The sequence below is a fragment of the Diadema setosum genome, chromosome 12 (assembly GCF_964275005.1).
Source record: "Diadema setosum chromosome 12, eeDiaSeto1, whole genome shotgun sequence".
In the NCBI taxonomy this organism is placed as follows: Eukaryota; Metazoa; Echinodermata; class Echinoidea; order Diadematoida; family Diadematidae; genus Diadema; species Diadema setosum.
In genome coordinates, this window is record NC_092696.1 from 15,445,504 (window position 1) to 15,463,408 (window position 17,905).

At 36.3% G+C, this 17,905-nt stretch overlaps 1 protein-coding gene across 1 annotated transcript; it reads right to left on the bottom strand.

The window, feature by feature from the left end:
* Nucleotides 1-765: 765 nt before the first annotated feature.
* LOC140235745 (toll-like receptor 6) lies at nucleotides 766-2,574 on the bottom strand. The gene has a single exon (XM_072315758.1). The coding sequence runs from the start codon at nucleotides 2,572-2,574 to the stop codon at nucleotides 766-768; it is 1,809 nt and encodes a 602-aa protein (XP_072171859.1).
* Between the last annotated feature and the right edge of the window lie 15,331 nt (nucleotides 2,575-17,905).

The following is a 17,905-nucleotide window of genomic DNA, read 5'->3' on the forward strand; positions in this document are numbered from 1 at the left end:
AAATATCACTTAGCGTTTGTACGTAGCAGTGTCTCAATCCTGGAATTATAATATGTGACCCCCTGCAACAAAAGGATCCAAAATTTGCTTGAGGATAATTTTCTGAAAATGACATGCTATTATTCCCTTACTCTTCCACTTTAATGTTTAATGTAATTATATAACATAACTCATAAAAGTACTCGGTTGCGGAGATATCGATGATTTTATTAGCGCATGTCGAGTGGTTTAGGAAATCAGCGCTTCGAGAACACCGCCTTCAAAGTTTTCTTTCCGACGCTATCAGGATCAAGGGGAAGCAAGACAGTTTTCACCGTTTGACAATAGAAGGTACGCTCCTAGCAACCTCCGCGATGTTCATTCAAGCTACGCTTTCGGTCTACGCACGACCAATCAGTAACCAGGATGCCACGCACTGACCAATGAGATTACTCCCTCGTTGCTAGGGGCGGAGTCTAGCTGCGCCGCTAAATCCAAATCTTCGGACACGTTTCTGTTCCGTTGAAAGTTGGAAAATCATGGCCCAGAAAAACGCTATTTTCTTGCCTTTCCTGTGATCAGATCAGATGACAGAAGATACATTAGAATACAAAATTATGTCAAAAACAGAAACCCGAACGTTCTGACGGATTTTGATGATCTGGCTTCAAACTCGATTTTTTTTTCGGCTCACCCGTCAACGACTTTAGGATCCTTTTGTTGTAGCGGGTTATGTTTTATTATCTACCTTGACAGATGTCAGCGTTGCTCCATCATAATTCAGAATCAAACTTCCTTTTCTGCTTGTCTACCGAAATCATGTAGACTTTGTTCAAGTCGTTTCCAGCAACGTTCTTCATCCAGGTTGTTCCACTCTAGCGTGATCAAACGATCGACAAGAACCCTTATGGCCTCGGGGAGATTCTCCAAGAGCACTGGATCGAGAAGTATCAGGATCAAACTAGTTTGCTTCATATGGGGTGGTCCAAGATCATCTCGATGGAGGTAGTCACATGCGACTTCCAGAGCCTGCCTGCATCGGGCGTCCATAACGAAAGCCCGGCTAATTACGAACACGGCACACATACTCGCCACAAGCGACTCTCTTAAACCGTTCAATCTCTTAACACCAAGGCGGAAGTCGCGGATAAGCGGCAGGCAGAGTCGGAAGTTGTTAGGATGATTTTCTAAACGCGGTCGGATGCGTTCGTCTACGAATTCCACTTCGTCATCGTGATGGTAGACGGCGGCATCATAAACCAAACGTTCTTCTTGTCCATTATTCTTTTTCCGTCGAAGACCTCGACCTGCGAATATAAATCCTCCTCTCATCAATTTGATGCGCCTAAATCGTATAAATACGACCACGCCGAAGATCACGGCAGCAAAGGCCAAAATACCGACTCCTCCGCCAATCGCGTACATTCGTTTATTGCTGTTCATTAAAAGCAAGGGAACGTTGACGTCTGTCGCCGAAAGGTTCGAGTCAATGCGGTCGTTAAAACAAATATCCCAATATACAGTTTTAAAAGGCTTCCCCCAGTATTTCAATGGAGACGCACATTCGTACTCGCATGTTTGAAGTTTCCCCTTGGTCCAATCCAGTGGTGAAAATAAAACATTATCATACAGAGGCATCAAGTTGCACAAGTGGGAATCACAAAGGAAGGGGTTATGGCACAGTTTAACCTCAGGCCAGGAAGAATTAAATACCCAAGCGATAATAGCATCAGATTCTAACGTCAAAATCAAATTGTCTTCCAGCGACAGAGTGTTTAGATTTTTCATACCATGTAAGAAATCGAGACCGCGAATGTCGGATATTTGATTGGAACTGAGGTCTAGCTCTTGTAAATGTTCGAGGCCGTCGACTGCTCTCGGAATACTTCGGAGCGAGTTCCGACTGAGGTCCAACGTTTCGATCTTTGTAATAGTGTCCAAAACGTTGTCGGGAATATCTGTCAAATTGTTATCATCTAGAGACAGAGTTGTCAAATTGACGAGTTCAACGAATGAATCAACATGCAGACGATATATAGCACTGCCTGTAAGCCGCAGCGTAGAAAGATTGGAGAGTCCGCGAAAGTCACCGTTGCGGATCTCTGTTAGTCCGCTCTGAGAAAAGATGTCCAGTTCCCTCAGAGACCCTGCGACAGGGGCCAACGCTTCCACTGGAATTTCTCGAAGTCCGTTGGAGAAGAAGGTCAATGACTGAAGGTTTGACAGACCATTAAGGAATCCATGTTCAATCGTCTTAAAAGTGCATCCATCAAAGTTTAAACTGCGCACGTGGGGAAAGCGTTTTACCAGCTCGTCATCCATTGGCCATGTCAAAGGCCCACTGTTCTCTGGAGCGTCACGAAAAACTGTAACAGAAACGATATCCGGTGACTCCGGGATATTTTGGAAGGGATCCGATGCATTGAGCTCGCTAGTTAGGCATATAAGTGCCTGCCCGTCGTCCCAGATGCACCTGCACACACTACACTCGACCCCGCCTGACGTCCGTTCATCCTGTTCTCCCGACGATTGGCACCTAGATAAGGCTGTAAAAAGTGCCATAATAAGCAGCATTAGAGCTTGTTGCTTCTGCATTTTGATACTGGGTGCCTTGCATCGACGTTTATCAGCTTATGTATATTAGGCGAGTTTGTGCTTCGTCTCTTTCCCTGTAGGACTACATTGCACTCCGCGCCAAGAATATCTGTACTGAGTCTGTGGCCTTGGAGTAAGTACGCAGTAGGTGGGCAGTAACATACACATCAAACTCATACGACACCCCCTCACACATCCGACACTTCGTGAAAATCAATTATGTCGTATCTGACTGAGCATTTTAAACTCGGCTTTCGATAATGATATCACATGTCACAAGTACTAGTAGGAGTTAAAATCCCCACACATGACTGACACTGAGCACAGCAAAATCCTTTGTGTGGTGAACTATATCCGCTACGACAGGCACAAAGTTGACAGTTTCAATATCGCTGCGGCTGTGGGGTTTTCATTTCACATGGACTTGGTCAGGTGACGAGTTATTGTTGGCAGTTTCATCAATAGAAATCGGATATGTATTGAAAAAAAGTAGTGCATATGAAGAGTTTGTTCGCAAAAACCGATAAGTCAATTTTTAAAGATTTTGAAGTGCGGTCTCTGTCATAAAGTAGAAAATAATACCTTTTAAATGACATATTGGTTACTACATAAAAGGTATATTTTTGAAGTTATGGTCAAAAGAAGCAAATATTTTCTTATCATTCTCTTTATTTTTCTTGACCTTTAATCGCAAATATCTCCATTTGGCAAATATGGACTTATCGGTTTTTGCGAACAAACTCTTCATATATTTACTATCCTGTTCATATTTTGTTGGTGGTGTGGGTCGAGGAGAGAGTTTTGAGCTTGGAACCATGATAAGGAACGTTCTTTCTCTCAAGAGGTCATGAATAGACATAATTGTGGCCGCGAAACCGTGAAAGGGGGGAGGGGGCAGGGGGACTTTGTTAATTTAACATCTCCTCTACACATCCTAATTAACACGATGTTTTAATAACATGAATTAAGAATTGTAACTTTATAAAAGAAACAAATGAAGAGTTTGTTTGCAAAAACCGATAAGTCCATTTTTGAAGATTTTGAAGTACGGTTTCTGTCATAAAGTACAAAATAATACCTTTTAAATGATATATTGGTCACTACATATAAAGGTACATTTTTGAAGTTATGGTCAAAAGAAGCAAAAATTTTCTTATTATTATTCTCCTTATTTTTCTTGACCTTTAATCGCAAATATCTCCGTTTGGCAAATATGGACTTATCGGTTTTTGCAAACAAACTCTTCAAATATACGAATCCCTTAAAGCATAGGACTCTCAGGGTTCCTCTCCCAGATCCCCACTTAAGAACGTGCCCTATCATAGATCCACCCCCCCCCCCCCCCCGACACACACACACACAAACAAACACACATACACACACTAACACTTTCGGTTTGAAAAAAAATGGAAAAATAATAAAGAATCTCAACAAATTCCACTATGACCCGCAGAGGAGTCCACCCAGTGGAACCACCCGGCCCCCTTTTTTTTTCCAACTCAAAATATGTATAGGGCCAACTGTGATTCTTGGTCAGTAGCATGGAAATGTATGGCTTTATCAAGATACTATTCTATTTTGCTTGGCAAAATCACAATCAGGAAGTGCTTTTGTCCTCTCTTGATCGTGTATTTTTACGAAAACGCAATTCAACATTATTATTCATGTTTGACTCTACTGTATAGAGTTCACTCAGACAAATAGAATACCATTTAGGAAGGGAGAAAGAGAAAGACCGACTTAGAGCCGTTCTGTTAGTGACAGAGATAAGGAGAGCTAGAAACTGTTACTATTTTTCCAATAGAAAATTAAATCAGTTACAAAATTATGAAATTTAGCGTAGAAGTAGCCCAACAATAAGTGAGATGATAATAATCATGTTCCAATAAATTTAACATTTCATGACGTAATCACGTATAGAAATGGTTAAATCTAACAATTTCAACTTCAATTGAATTAACAAAGTGGTGAAATCATCGAATGGAAAATGTACAATTATAACTCCGATACAGAATTACAAACTACAAAATATTAAAATCTATCTGAAAATAAGTGTGACTTTTGATGACGCCAAAACGTAAAATGGTAATTTTTTTAATACAAGTTTAACTTTATTTGATTTTCACTATGATGACGTCATGACATTGAAAAATGGAATACTGTGTACCGTCAAAAAAAAAAAAAGGTATAACATACTTAAAACTGGCTTGCCAAGTCCAACATAAGCAAGATATGCTCAAATAAAGGATCATAACTATGTCCTTGCATCAACACCTAGAACAGACAATTTTATTGGGTTGACTTTCATCAATTTATTCACAGTGATATAATCATCAAATTGAAAAGTGAAAAATAAAAATTTTAAAGAAAAGGGGATATATGACCCAAACATTTGAAATGTGTTATTTTTCTTCATGAAAATGAAACAAGTTTGTAGACATGGTTTTTACATTCAAGCAAACAAAAAGGGGGCAACAAGTAAATAGCCTAACGCATCAGCTACAATAGAAGATTTTGTTTGCAAAAACCGATAAGTCCATATTTGTCAAATGGAGATATTTGCGATTAAAGGTCAAGAAAAATAAAGAGAATAATAAGAAAATTTATGCTTCTTTTGACCATAACTTCAAAAACAAAACTTTATATGTAGTGAACAATATATCATTTAAAAGGTATTATTTTGTACTTTATGACAGAGACCGTACTTCAAAATCTTCAAAAATGGAATTATCGGTTTTTGCAAACACACTCTAGGTCATTATCGCCATCTTAGAGAAATTCGTAAGTAGGTAAGGACAAACATTGCGAGTCATTGCACTAGTAACACAGCCACATAAATTGGCATACCGAAAAGCAAAACAAAAACAAAGCAAAACAAGCAAACTGTAGCCTGACTATGACGTCATCATATGGCTTTTAATCAGAGGATAATGACCAAAAAATTATGTTGAAATTACGTTTGACATGGAAACTATGACGTTTAAGGTGATTTTGCAGATGGCCCCTTGATGACGTAATGATTTAGTTATATGATAACCTCATAATATGATAGCTGTTAACTATAAGAGAACTGAAAGATCGAGGTTCCTCACATTCTTATTTTTTCTGTTTTTGAGTTTTGTTTTCTTTTGTTTGTTTTTTCACTTTTGGTGAGGTGTAACAAATGGGTGAGAATTAATTGGTTTATGATGATCGTCTTATAACGTGTATTTTGAGGTCATTTTAAAAATTATCAAGCATCTGCTAATAATGCTAAATTGAAAACGTTCTCTTGCATTGCTATGACACTTAAAATTTGTCTTTTGAACAGCATGTACGTTAGATCCTGTTTTATTTCAAACTTCAAAGACACCTGTTCATATATATTTATTTTGTATTACTATGAATAACTGTGCTGTACATTTCAGTCAATAATTCCCCAGTCCTGCATGTTTTTATGGGTTGTTTTTTTTTTTTTCTCTGATCAATGATCCATTACTTACAGCAAAATTTCCCACGTTATCGAATGCACCACCTTCAAATTTGCCTACTATATAATTTCTGGTGAAAATCCTGGTTTGGCGCCCATTTGTTTTGTTTTGTTTTTGCTTTGTTTTGCTTTGTTTCGTTTCTGGTGTTTTTTTCTTTGTGTGTGTGATTACTTTTTGGGGGTTGGTGGTTTGTTTGTTTTTTGTTCTTTTCGTATGCCGCGTTTTGTACCGTGCATCCTTTATTTATAATCATTAATCATTGATATAATGATTAATAATCAGCACTTAAAGAGCAATGAACAGTGTATATAGATACATGACAAGAAAATCAAAAAGGTTTGGTTTTCTAGGCATATTTCTGAAAATCATATTGTGTCAAATGCATACATGAGTACCACCTACAGTGGACTCCTGTTATAATGACGTCTTTGGGACCGGCAGTTTTCTTTCGTAACATGGAAATTTCGTTAAAATCGAACAAAAATAAACAATGAAACAAAGAGCATACAACAATGCGGCCTAACTTTTTACTTCGTTGTAACAGCAATTTCGTTCTAACAGTGTTCGTTATAACGGGAGTGCACCGTATAGGACTAAGAGTGCATGGTGGTCATATCATTTTGTTGTTGTTGTTGTTGTTGTTGTTGTTGCTTTTTCGACACAAAAGAAATCAGATTTGTAATGAGCATGCAAGTTCGCCGCTTGGTTTAGGAACATATGTGACCGGGGGGGGGGGGGTATATAAGACGTACATTTGTTTTATTTCTTTTTCACTTCTATGCATTTTGTTTTGTCATTTCATAATGATGTACATTAGTATTGGAGTGACAAAATGCTGAAAATTCACTTGCATAATCAGTAGAAAGAGTATCTCTTATGAATCCATGGTACAAAATGTTTAAAGTATATCATGGCGGCTGTAACTCATCATGCGATTATATCATGTGCAAACTCATATCTTTCGCTGCCATATTCATTGGCATTTCGGCGAAATTGATCGAGTTTATGCAAATGGCATCAATCGGATTTTGATTCAACAACCTAAGCTCAAATTAACAAGAAAAGATTAAAAAGAATGTGACCCTGCGTCATAAAAATACCCTCAAAGTCGCCAGACAAGGAATTTTAGTTAGGGGCAGATTCCGTTCGCAGACTCTTCGTACACGTTTACTTTAATATTTAATTAAAATGGATCTTTCTAACAATGAAAAATGACCAATCTTGAATTTGTAATATTTTCTGAAAGATCTAGTCCTTTTCTATATTATATCAAAGTTTGGTATAATAAAACAAACAGGAGCTTGTTTTTTCGTATCTTTTTTCTCAAACACTTTTTGGTGGAAGTGTGTTAAAGTGTTTCTCATAAAATCCTCTTCTCATATCTCAAAAACCCTGCCCATACTCTTCACTTTCAACTCCAATAACTTTAGGAAGAATGATGCTACTTCATTGAAAGTTAGCATTAATCATCTACAGAATAATGATAATGAGGCACGCTCAATTTCAGTTTAATTTGATAATCCCTTCATTGTTGTTGCTCTGGCTGTCTGGTGGTCAACATCCTGTCTTTTATTCCGTTCATCCCACAATGGCCATGGCTTGGAGTAGATAAAGCGCTTGAATACACCTTGTACTTTAGAGCCAGTTTTCTCAGTTTACACTTTCCAGAGTGTGTGCTTTCCATCCAATAGTTAGATAGGTTAGGAGAGTCCATTTGAATTAAGTAATACATAAATTTAAAGCTTAGAGTCTGATATTTCAAAATCTGCTCTTAGCTAAAAATCCATGTCTGGCGACTTTTTGTTGGTTTTGTGATGTTTGGTCACAACTGATCTTTCAGAAAGTAATCCCTACGTTTAAAAACTAAAGATTGACTACTTTGACCCATTTCACCTGCATATTATCAGGACGTATTTTAGGCCCCAACTAAAATGGAGGATAGAGCCTTTCCTTTGGTTTTCTGATGCATTGCCATATAACCTATCCCAAATCAAGATTAGGTAAACCTTTCATTGAGCCTAGTCTCCAGGCAATACATATAAAATAGTACTTTTTAAAAATATTTGGCGCCACATGAGTCCCTATTATATTGCACTGCCTGCGTGAAACTGCGTACCTTTGTCGCTGTTCGTACTGTACACAGGTAGCTAGCTAGCTACAACTTGTAGCTAGTTCTGGCTTGCCTGTAGGGTCAAACTTCATTGATAGCTGTCCCCAAACTGAGAAACCAGCGATTTCTAAGGTGAGTAACAATTGATTCTTTACTAAAGCTTTTTGATTTGTGCTCACAGTAGGCCTATTATATTAAAAAAAAAATGTAGATTTGCCTGAATTTAAGATACTTCAATATCAATGGAAGATTTCTTTTACAACTTCGGGCATTCATACGGCAGCCTGGTAAACAACGAAGAACAGTGATCCGAAGTAATATGGATAGATAAGTTATGTTGTATAGACCTTGCTTTTGAATATATTGTATTATGCTAATCGAGTATAACGTAGCAATCCTGTTGAAATCTGGCGTACCCTCTAAATTCAGTTTCACATGCGTCTATTCACTTTTTTATTTATGCTAAAAAAAAAATCAAGATTTCTTGTGAATGTCTACACTCCCTGGGTAGGCCTAGGCTCTAACATAGATCGAGTTCCTATCCTAAGACTAACGTTAATCCCACCCTTAAAGGACTAACTATAACTTATAAAAGAGAAATACCATTAGACTCAGTGCCCGTGGGTTAGTAGATCTGTCTCTCCATGTCTTATCTGACTTATCTGACTTATCTGGTCCGCCTTCTTCCCTTGAAGGTCCAAGTCAGTGTCAAGAGAGTCAAGTAGGGACCTAAACTAGTGTAGTGTAGTGTTTAATGAGACTGAAATTCTGATTGCCGAATGTCATGTGATTGAAATCAGGAGGAAGACTTCTTAACATGTTTGACATAATTTAGACGCTCCTACTTAGTTTTGAGACTTGATTATTGACAGTGTAAGCATAATTATGATTATGGGAGAATACATAAATCAAAATTTAAATGTGTTTCTTTGTAACATCCCCTTTAATTTTGACCCTTGTATATATGTAAATCTTTTTACTTAAATATTCTTTCAGCTTTACCTTGTAGGTGAAAAGGAGACTATTAACTATATCAATGTGTTGAAAAACAATAGTTAATTTATTGTTATTAAAGGGAGAGTGCAATTTCGGTTGGCATGAGACCTGAAGTTTCCATTTTTGTTTTTTAATGATGATTGTTTGAGATAATGAGAAACCTCAAATGAAATATATTATGAAACAGCATACAACTTTGACAGGAATTCAAGGTTCATTTGATGGACACTGGTTTTGAAATGGCCGAGATATCTTTAACAAAGCCATCATAATGAAATGTGGGACCAGCCTTTCATTATGATCGCTCGATCTCTTTGTTTTCTTTTGTAGTGTTATCTCAGCCATTTCAATACCGATTTTCATTAAATAAACGTTGAATTCCCTTCAGAATCGTATGCGTTTTAACATTTCCTAAAGTAACCTCCCAAGTATCTCGCAAAAAGTTACAAACTGAATTCTCACCTCAACAAATAGGCCTACTATAATTATCATCCTTTTAACAGCTCACCTAAAGGAAAGGCAGATATCGACAGGGTCTGTGGGTGGAAAAGATCAAGCCGACATCGTGGGTGATACCTTGACAGGGTAGAGGGTTCAACTGTTATGGACATTCTGCGAGTTCAACAAGAATCTACAGTTCATGGAGATATTCCCTGACCACTTTCTAGATCTCACGACCCTCGTGTTCTACCTGCTGGATCATTCTGACGAGTAAGAGAAAAAACACGCCAATACTTTTATTTTGAATTAAAGTCAGGAATGAAGGGGTGAGGAGCCCTGCTGCAGCTGAAAAGAACACAGTGTCCCACAGTGTGAGAAACACAGCGTGAGCACAATGTGAACACATTGTAAACACAGTGTGAAATCTATTCACACTATCAAATTTAAGCGTTTTAAAGGGACTGTACAGTACTGGTTGAGGTGGGGATTCATGTTACCTGAGTGAGAGAATGAGAAACCTCATGAAATATGAAAGAGCATGTAATTTCAAGAAGGATTCAACGTTTATTTGATGAAAATCGGTTTTCAAATGGCTGAGATATCCACAAAAAAAGTGATAATAACAAAAGGCGACAGGCCACGATTTTTATTGAGATCTCTTTGTTTCACCTTGTTTTTGGGTTTCTCAGCCATTTCAAAGCCGATTTTCATCAAATAAACTATTGATACCCCTTAGAATTGCATGCTACACTCTTTAACATCTCATAAAGTGGTTTCTGAATATCTCGCAAAACATTAAAAGCTAAATCCTCACCTCAACCAGAACTGTACACACCCTTTAGCAGTGTGAGCAAAATTATTGTGAATCATTAATTTCGTGTTGCACAGAACATTACATGTGAACACTCGTGAGAACCAAACCACAGTGTGTAATCATCCCCAAACTGTTAAATTCGCGCGTTTTCACCTAGTCGACTTTGTAACCACACTGTGAACACATTGTGGGACACTGTGTTCTTTCTAGTAGGGAGTGAGTGTATCTCTAGGAAAAGAGAAGGCATGAATCATGTACATACATGCAAAAATATACGGTAAAATATAAATAATTAATATGAATACAAATGGTAAAATGACTCATGATCCGAATTCGTTTCTTGTGTTTTATCACTTCCCGCCATTACCAACAACTCACAGGTATGAGCTGACATGGAACGAAGATGGACTTCCCCGGAGACAAAGTGATGGTGAAGCATTTGTATATACGAGGATGATGATGGAGTGACCTTCAAGTTAGTGGTGCACGTGGTAATATCAGCTATGCCGTTGTCATTGACCTCCAGAACAACCAGGACAGTCTCATTTAACCAGGGTTGATCGATCCCCACCTTCCACCTTGATGTTGTCTCAAACCTCGATCGAGGTCTCAGATAGAGGCCTTGGTTTCATTCTCATAGAGATTAGTGAACAGCACATGTAGTTGTTATGTGTGTGTATGTTTTTTTGTTTTTTTTTAATCATCAACGTACCCAGCAGAACGACACACGCATAACAGGAAATGTTCACACACGCAAGTTGTGGTTGAACTACCTACACAAAGGCGCTATGATCAATACTGATTGCATGAAAATATTGAAGGTAACAGTTACTGAAATAGTACTAATAACAAAATAAATAGTCATAATCCAACGTTAAGTATTATATTGAAATCTAAGTAACCTTACTTTTCCTCAATACACGGTCTTTAATATGTACAGCTGCACAATTAAATAGCTTATTCGGTCACTAAGCAAAATATCATTTTCTTTTGCATTACAGGCAAGTTGCAAGAGGAGGTGCGTCTCTACATTCGGTGACTATGAGATCATCTCGATGATGTATGGTTTGACAGGATCCTGTGGTGAGTTTGAGCATGACTTATGTGAAGATAAAGATAATTTAAGTTGAAAGCTGTGCAGGCCATTTTCTTCAATTTCAACATTCTTTCAGTGCTATAAAGGGATCATTTATATAGTACTGGTAGAGATGAGGATTGCGCTTTTATTTTTTTTGAGAAATACAAAAGGACCACTTATCAAATAGTGCAGAGCATACCATTCTGAGAGGAATTCAAAGTTAATTAGATGAAAATTGGTTTTGGAATGGCTGAGACATCCAAAAACAAAGTGAAAAAAAGCGATCCTAATAAAAGTTGGGTCCCTTCTTTCATTAGGATTGTTCTGTTCTGGATATGACATCCATTTCCTAACCAATTTTCAATAAATATACGATGAATTCTTCTTGGAATTACATGCTTTTGTATATTACATAAAAGGTTTCTCATTATCTCACCTAAAATTGTAGAAATCTGCCGTCAGTCTGAACCAAACGACCTCTTAAACGGAACACTTCTACGTTAATTTTCTATTTCATTTGTTACCTATATGTTTGTTTGTTTGTTTGTTTGTTTGTTTTCCCCCAAGGCCGTCAGTGCTGCCTTCACTGTACATCAACAAGGCACAAGATAACGACGAGCACCCTTAAGAGAGGAAATGCATTTTACCACTCTCACAATGTCTAAGGGATATTCCCAACGAAGTGAACATTCTTTTTTGGTCACACAACTAAGTCTATAAAGTCATAGCTTCTAATTAAGACATCAAATACTCATGCACGTGAAAGAAACAATGGACTCCCGTTATAACGAAGTCCTCGGGACCGGCAGTTTTCTTTCGTTATATCGGAATTTCGTTAAAACCGAACAAATAAACAATAGAAATACATAGAGTTGATGACACTGCTGCCCAAATGTTTACTTCGTTATAACCAGAATTCCGTTATAACCGTGTTCGTTATAACAGGATTGCACTGTACCTCACCATAAGCCTGGATGTGACCATGAAGAAACTGCTTCTAAGCCTCATATATTCTTGGAACGTTACGTTAGGAAGAGACTTTATATTATTTTTATAAAGTCTCTTCGAAGTAAAAATTTCATTGTTACATTGCAATACACTACTTCAATGAAAGGAGGTATCCATAATTGTTATCCATTTTCATCGATATTCCCTGAATGATAGAGCTTCCTCGAATGATGGAGCCCTATACACTTCCCACAAGCCTTTGCTTTTCAGAGGGCTCTTCGTAAGATTTCACGTCAATCATGTGTTTCGTGTAGATTTTGTTTAATTCCATCTCAAATTGGTTGTCTTGTATTAAACTCGAAATCAAATGGAATGTCAAATAAGTACCAAAATGTGGAATACATGGATCGTAAATGCATATATCTGGCCAGATTGAATTTCATATCATTATCTCCATGACAAAGCGGTCATTATTTCGCTTTCTTTTACTGCGTTTGTGTATTTGTTTGTTTGTTTTGTCTTGTTTTGTTTTCGTTTTTTTATTCTATTTTATCTTATTTTGACCAGGTCTGTACCACCCCCCCCCCCCGCCTTCACATCTGACTTGACACCTTCCTCAATCAATGCACCGAGCAACGCATGCCATGCACCTGACCTCAAGATCGGACCTCAAGATCGCCTAGAACATAACATGTAACTCGGATGACAAACTTGCTGCCATCATGTCCTGCTATGGGAAGCCTTTCGTCTTCTACTCGAGAAGCTAGTGGTGTGCTTGTCAAAGTTACAGGAGCTCAGCGCTGCACCACAAACCTCCAATTCAATCGTGTTCCTGTGTGGAAAACATCATCACGTCTTCATGTTGCAGAATATGAATGCATTCCGTTAACTGTTTTTCTCTGCGTATCTTGTCTCTTTCATGCTCTCTATCTATACCTCTTGAACAACATTATTTTCATGATATACATGATAATAGCATTATTGTAACGCCAGTGAATTGAATTATTGACGTAAAAATACGAATCTTCAATATTGTTCATTACATATTAACTTGTTCAATATTCAATATTCAATATTCAAACTTTATTTTCACTCTTTTTTCAACAGAATGTACAAAAAACAATATGATACATTTGGCATGCGAGTCTTTGATAATATACATAGTAAGACAGGGATAACAACATGTTCATGTCTTTATGTTTAGTACAAAAAGAAACATTTATACACTCTGTGAAAAAAAGTGGAGGTACCCACTCAAAAGCAACTTGTTTAACGTGGCTTTAATGAACATGTACGCTCAACTGATTGAACATTTTGGTTTTATAACAAGATGACATGGTTGTCGCATTTCCCTTACTATATACATGCTGATTAATAATGATCATGAGGTGATAAATGGTGCTCACTAATTTTGATGATGAATAATAATTGCATTCACAGAAGTATTATTTTAATCATGGCAGTAAGATGACACAACTATGGAGTCTTTTAATTATTATTGGTAGCTTTTGATATCTTTGCAATAAAAAAAACAGCACACATTTGGCCATGCGTTGTAACTAAACATTTAAATATCGACCTAGCCCAAGATGTTATCGTTTACCTATTCCCATGAAATACAGATTATGACTAACTTGCGAGGACGAATCCCATTCGGAAGGAGAATGTGTAACTGTGCAATATGAGTAGGTTGAGTAGCAAAACTATGAATATGTGTGATATACATTGTGACGTTAAGCTTTCTCTTCTTAGGCTAATCTTCTCCAGCATCTGCATGGAACTGTTTGTCTTTGTTTCAGTTATTCCGTTTAAAGATTTACTTTACTATGTACAAGACCACGAATCAGGCCTGCTTTGTAATAACAAAGTCATAGACCAAGGTATATACTGACATTAGTTACAATGAAAATATTAAAAGTGATATTACGGTTCCGTTACGAATGATTATGATAAATCACGCCTGTTTTCCCGAAGGCTACAGTTGCATTATCATGTAAGGGAAAATCTTAACTGCATCCATGGGTTTCAATTCCTACGGGAGCTTGTGGGAGTAATGCATAATTAAAAAAGAATGCTTAGGTGCAATTATTTCTTTCAAATGTTCCTTGTTGTTGGTATAGGTATACAGTACTACAGAAGCATAAGTACTTGTTCCAATGAACAGTTCATTCATGCTTTACAACCTCTTGATTCCATCGTACATATTACATTTCAGCTTCAAAAAGTCGTTATGATAGCATGTTCATTGGTATATTACTTCCACATACAAAAACCTTATGTACAGTTTTTAAGCCTACAGTGTATATCCACTGATTCAGGTTTTCACGACCATTCAAATCTTTTATTTGTAGGAATAGATACATGCAAGTTAAATGAAATTAAATTTCCTGCAAAATTCAGTTACAGTATGCTTTGCTTTAATACAAAACGGCCAGTTGTCATATTTTATTATGTTTTTTTTCAATTAATTTTGTAGAACAAGGACTTATTCATGATTATTATCTTAAAAGTCAATCTGACATTTTCCATTCAGCTAACCCTAAAACGGTGGTGACTCTGAAATCTATTAGACACACTAAATCTTTTCTTTCCTTCTCCTCTTTCGTCTAACCATTTCTACACAAGTCACTCCTCCCTTTTGTTTTCTTACTCACTGTATCTCTTTATTCATTTACGCATTGTAAGATCAATGGATTTAAAATTTCTCTGTAAGCAATTTTTCTTTTTCTTTTTTGCTGCCAACAATGCGCGTACATAACCATTGTGTAGACACAATACAAGTCACCAGATAAAGCCAAATCAAATCTAATCCTTCGCACTGTTTACTTCTGTATTGAATGTGACGGTTGATTTATCGTCTTATCATCGTTATAAATATAGGCCTACATAGTTTATCGATTTGATTACGTCAGAGCATCTTGCTATGTCATACACCGCATTGTCCTTTCCTTTGAAGTACCTATTAAAGTGATCAATGAGTAAAATGACAATTTATGTTAAACAAGTGAAGATCATTTGGATGTAAAGGGGAAATCAAGTCCAAATATGAGTTAGTCTGCTAAAAAAACGAGTAAGATCTTTCAAGTTCATTGGTAATATTAGTTTGACAGAAATCGGATGAAAAAGGGAAATTGTAAAATTTTGAAGTTTTTTCTAATCTCTGAAGAAGTTCTTGTACCGTGGATATGAACATACGAATGAGTGATGAGCTGACCATGTCATAACTTCACAATTTTTCCATTGATCGTGTACAGAAAAGGACAAAAATTCAATGTTTCTGTCTTTGAAGTCTGAAGTATGATGTCATTCCTGGTTGAATAACTTTGAAAAAGTGCTCAGTTACATATACTAGGATTTGAGTCTGTTAGCATAATTGCGTTTGAAAGAAAAACTGGTAATTTCACAATTTTATGCAAATATTATATGGAAAGTAGTGAGGGGATGACATGCTCACTTATTTTCAACTTTCAAGAACTGTTTTATTGAAAAATTTGCGAAACTTCAAAATCTCATAATTTCCTTTTTTTCACCTATACATTGCAATGACATATTACCGTTGAACTTGTAATATTTCACTCTTTCTTATCAGACTTACTTATATTTGAACTGGATTTTCCCTTTCAATTCTTCTTTACCTCAATTCATGCAAACATATTTGTGTGTCTCCTTTAAAGTATCTATCATTATTGAAAAATGATAGTTATGTCAAATTATTAAACGCAAAGTGCGTCATACGTGTACGTGTATTTATGTTTTAATAATAATAGACTTCATTGTGGATACCTAACACCACTGTTCCACCGGGTACTAGAGTCTATTGAGATGTACCGAGCGGGGGAAGGTGTGGGAGGTGCCCCCCCCCCCCCCCCCCACGATAAAAATTCAAAATTAACATCTAAGTATTTCGTGCATTCTTGTGGAATGTTTGGGAAGGATTTTCTTAAAAGATATTAATGGCTTTAAATCATCGCATCTGGGCATGGTCACCTCTTGTTCTGCGTGTGTACCTTCACCGTATAAATATGTCGATCAAGATGTTATCAGATTCATAGTTGTAAAGTTTTATAATTAAGATAATAGTTAGCTGGAGTGATTAACATTTAAGAAATGTTTGATAGATTTGATTATCAAGATATTCAAGATTATCAAGGCATTCATATACCTTTCATAATTATTACTAACACTGTGAGAATTACTCACCCCAAAGTGCTCTCATGTCTTGGTAATCATGCAATAATGATTTCGTATCCCTTATAAAAAAAAACAAACAAACATGGTTTTACAACCGTAACCATGGTATATCCATGGTTATGGACGGTTTTACAATGGATCGATGGTAGTCCATGATTTTTAATTCATATCCATGGCAAATGTGTGGCGAAAGTGTGGTAATGCCATTGTTAAAATACCATAGTTATGATAACATGATAAAACTTTCATTTTACAACGGGTTTGAAACCATGGTGAAAAAAATCATTGTTATACCACAGTTTTAAGAAATTAAAAAAAAACAATGGTGAGAAAACCACGACAAAACCATCGTTCTACTTTGGTAAAAATAACATAGTAATATAACACTGGTTGTAACCATGGTTTCACAATAGTATAAAAACAATGGTTAGGAAACCATGGTGTAACTCTCGTTCTACCAAGGTTGAAAACCATTGTTATTAAACCATGATTTCAGCATGGTTTTATGATAGTGTAAAAAAGATAGTAATAAAACCATGATTTTAACCATGGTATTATGATAGCACAAAAACACTAGTTATAATACTATGGTTAAACTTTCGTTTTACAAAGGTTAAAAATGATGGGTATTAACCATGATATTAACCATGGTTTTATCATAGTTAAAAAATGATGGTTATATAACCATGGCTCTAACAGTGGTTTAATGATAGTGTTTTAAAACCATGGTTAAAGAATTATCGTTATGCCACAGTTTTAAGAAATTAAAAAAAAAAAACAATGGCGAGAAAACCACAGCAAAACTATTGTTCTACTTTGGTAAAAACAACATAATAATATAACAATGGTTGTAACCATGGTTTCACAATAGTATAAAAACAATGTTTAGGAAACCATGGTGTAACTCTCGTTCTACTAAGGTTGAAAACCATCGTTATAAAACCATACATGATTTCATCATGATTTTATGATAGTGTAAAAACGATAGTTATAAAACCATGATTGTAACCGTGGTTTTATGATAGCATAAAAACACTAATTATAATACCATGGTTAAACTTTCGTTTTACAAAGGTTGAAAACGATGGCTATTAACCATGATATTAACCATGGTTTTATCATAGTTAAAAAATGATGGTTATATAACCATGGGTCTAACAGTGGTTTAAGAAAAGTGTTTTAATAAAACCATGGTTAAAAAAATTATTGTTATACCACAGTTTTAAGAAATTAAAAAAACAATGGTGAGAAAACCACGACAAAACCATAGTTCTACTTTAGTA